Below are 2,300 nucleotides of genomic sequence, written 5' to 3' on the forward strand. Positions count from 1 at the left end.
AAGAGGCAGGCTCTACAAAATCATATAAGTTGAAGTGTCAATTTTGTGTATTAAGCTGGTCTGCTTTAGAAGCAGGGAAAGGGTTGGGTGGGGGATGCCTTAAAAATGTGTAAAGTGGTCAAGAACTCAAGATTCATCCTCAAGTGGAAGGAAGGGTCCATCCACATGTAGTTTCCGCAGACTTAGAAGTCATACAAAGAGCATTATTCTGCTTACTACTTGGTACATTGTAAACCCTGAGGCGGACTCAGGATTTTAAGACAATTCTATTCAAACGGTGCCCTCTAAAGATTTAGCGTTCATGGTGCCAAGTTATTTATGTATTCATATTATTTAAGATATATATATAGATACATATACAAGATTTCTACCGAAGTAACTTCGGGGTTCGATGACCCATCAATGTTATACATAGGTCCACCACTGCCCTGAGCCAATTTACGTGATTCTCAATTATGTTAATGAATATTTATTACCTCCCATTAATATAAATATTGAATATACGTATAGAACAAACCACATCAGTTTTTTTTCTCTTTAAGAACGAAAAGGGATTACTATCACGTGGAAATGACTTACTTTTAATATTTTCCTTTTAACGCTTACGACTATCCTTGTTGTCATCTATAAATTCCCTAGCTGGCTTTATATCCTCTATCACTCTTCAACTTAAGCACAAAAACCTTCACTCTCTCAATTTTCTTCTCAAATGAGAAAAGGGAGATTAGTCAAGAGCACAAGTAGTAATTCCTCAAATGAAGATGCATTTGAGTTAAGAAAAGGGCCATGGACTACTGAGGAAGACAACCTTCTTATTAATCATGTAACTAGCCATGGCGAGGGTCGTTGGAATGCCTTAGCCAAATCTTCTGGTAAGGCATAATTTTCTTAACACAATTCTTGATTAATCCAAGTAAGAATAAGTCCTTTAGAAAGTCTCATGATATTCAACTTTTCTGTTTTCTAACTTTTGCAGGATTGAAGAGAACAGGGAAAAGTTGTAGGTTGAGATGGTTGAATTACTTGAAACCTGATGTTAAACGAGGAAACCTTAGCCCACAAGAACAACTCTTAATCCTTGAACTCCACTCTAAATGGGGAAACAGGTAAATATATCCAAGACTTTTACCAATTTGAGAGGCGAATATAGAGCGGGTTTAACTAAAGTTAGCTAGTGTGTTCACTCATATGTAAACATATACAATTTTTTTAAAACATGTATCATACATTTTTTTAAACTCACTAGATTTTAAACTTACATTTAATAATGTTTGTGGATATAGGTGGTCGAAAATAGCAGAGCATTTACCTGGAAGAACAGATAATGAGATTAAGAATTATTGGAGAACAAGGGTGCAAAAACAAGCGCGACAACTTAAGGTTGATTCTAACAGTACAAAGTTTCTTGAAGCAATTAGGAGTTTTTGGATACCTAGGTTGCTTGAGAAAATGGAGCAATATTGTCCCTCTTCATCATCCCCTTCTTTTTCTTCATTTTCCGATATTGAAAAGCAGAATTCTGCTCTTCCTTCTTCCTTAATCAACGAGCAAGAATCTTTGCAATCACTAATAAATCCAAAACCAAATACATGCCAGGAAATTAGTCCAAGATTTTACTCACCAGAATCCAAAAGTATGGCAGAAAATGCCACTAGCTTTACTGGTAACTCTGTTTACAGCAATTCAACTCAAGAAGATTGTTATCATTTGGAGACTAGCAGCAGCTATTTTGAGGAGCAACCATATTTTTCAGCACTAGAATCTCAAGATATGTCCATCTCAGAGTATAATGGGATGGCAGAAGCCAATTGGTTTACGGACCAATTGTGGAACATTGATGAGTTCTGGCAATTCAGAAATATAGGAGATGTTGGCATCTCAAGTCAGAAGCTGTGTCACTGATATATTGTTAATATTGATTAGGGAGTTTGACGAAGTTTAACTTATTGAATCTATGAACGTAGCAAGTCGTCCGTCCATACTCTTAAAGTTTTACTGTATAGGTTGGTGTTTGCGGAGCTTGTGTAATGTAGTTGTAGTTAATGCTGAAGTAGGACTCCTTAGGAACAGCCTTCTTGTAGTATATAGAGGAGGTCCAAATTGTTAATCTTAATAGAGTAGATATCACTTGGTAATCCATATGGTATAGTTAGCTTCTAATGTTATATTCAAGCCAAAAACTTGTTCCCGACTGTCACGCGGGTGACCCGGGTTCGATCCCCGGCAACGACATCAAAAACTTGTTGCTTCCAAACGCACACACAAGTATACGTGGTCGACAAGTAATATAGGATTGTAAG

The 2,300-nt window shown here is 36.6% G+C and overlaps 1 protein-coding gene across 1 annotated transcript; it reads left to right on the forward strand.

The window, feature by feature from the left end:
* Positions 1-637: 637 nt before the first annotated feature.
* On the forward strand, positions 638-1,982 carry LOC107775316 (transcription factor MYB24-like). Its single transcript, XM_016595041.2, has 3 exons — positions 638-872; positions 977-1,106; positions 1,284-1,982. The coding sequence occupies exons 1-3, from the start codon at positions 710-712 to the stop codon at positions 1,900-1,902; spliced, it is 912 nt and encodes a 303-aa protein (XP_016450527.1). The 5' UTR covers positions 638-709; the 3' UTR covers positions 1,903-1,982.
* Positions 1,983-2,300: the final 318 nt, after the last annotated feature.

The sequence above is a fragment of the Nicotiana tabacum genome, chromosome 12 (genome assembly GCF_000715075.1).
Source record: "Nicotiana tabacum cultivar K326 chromosome 12, ASM71507v2, whole genome shotgun sequence".
Taxonomy (NCBI): domain Eukaryota; kingdom Viridiplantae; phylum Streptophyta; class Magnoliopsida; order Solanales; family Solanaceae; genus Nicotiana; species Nicotiana tabacum.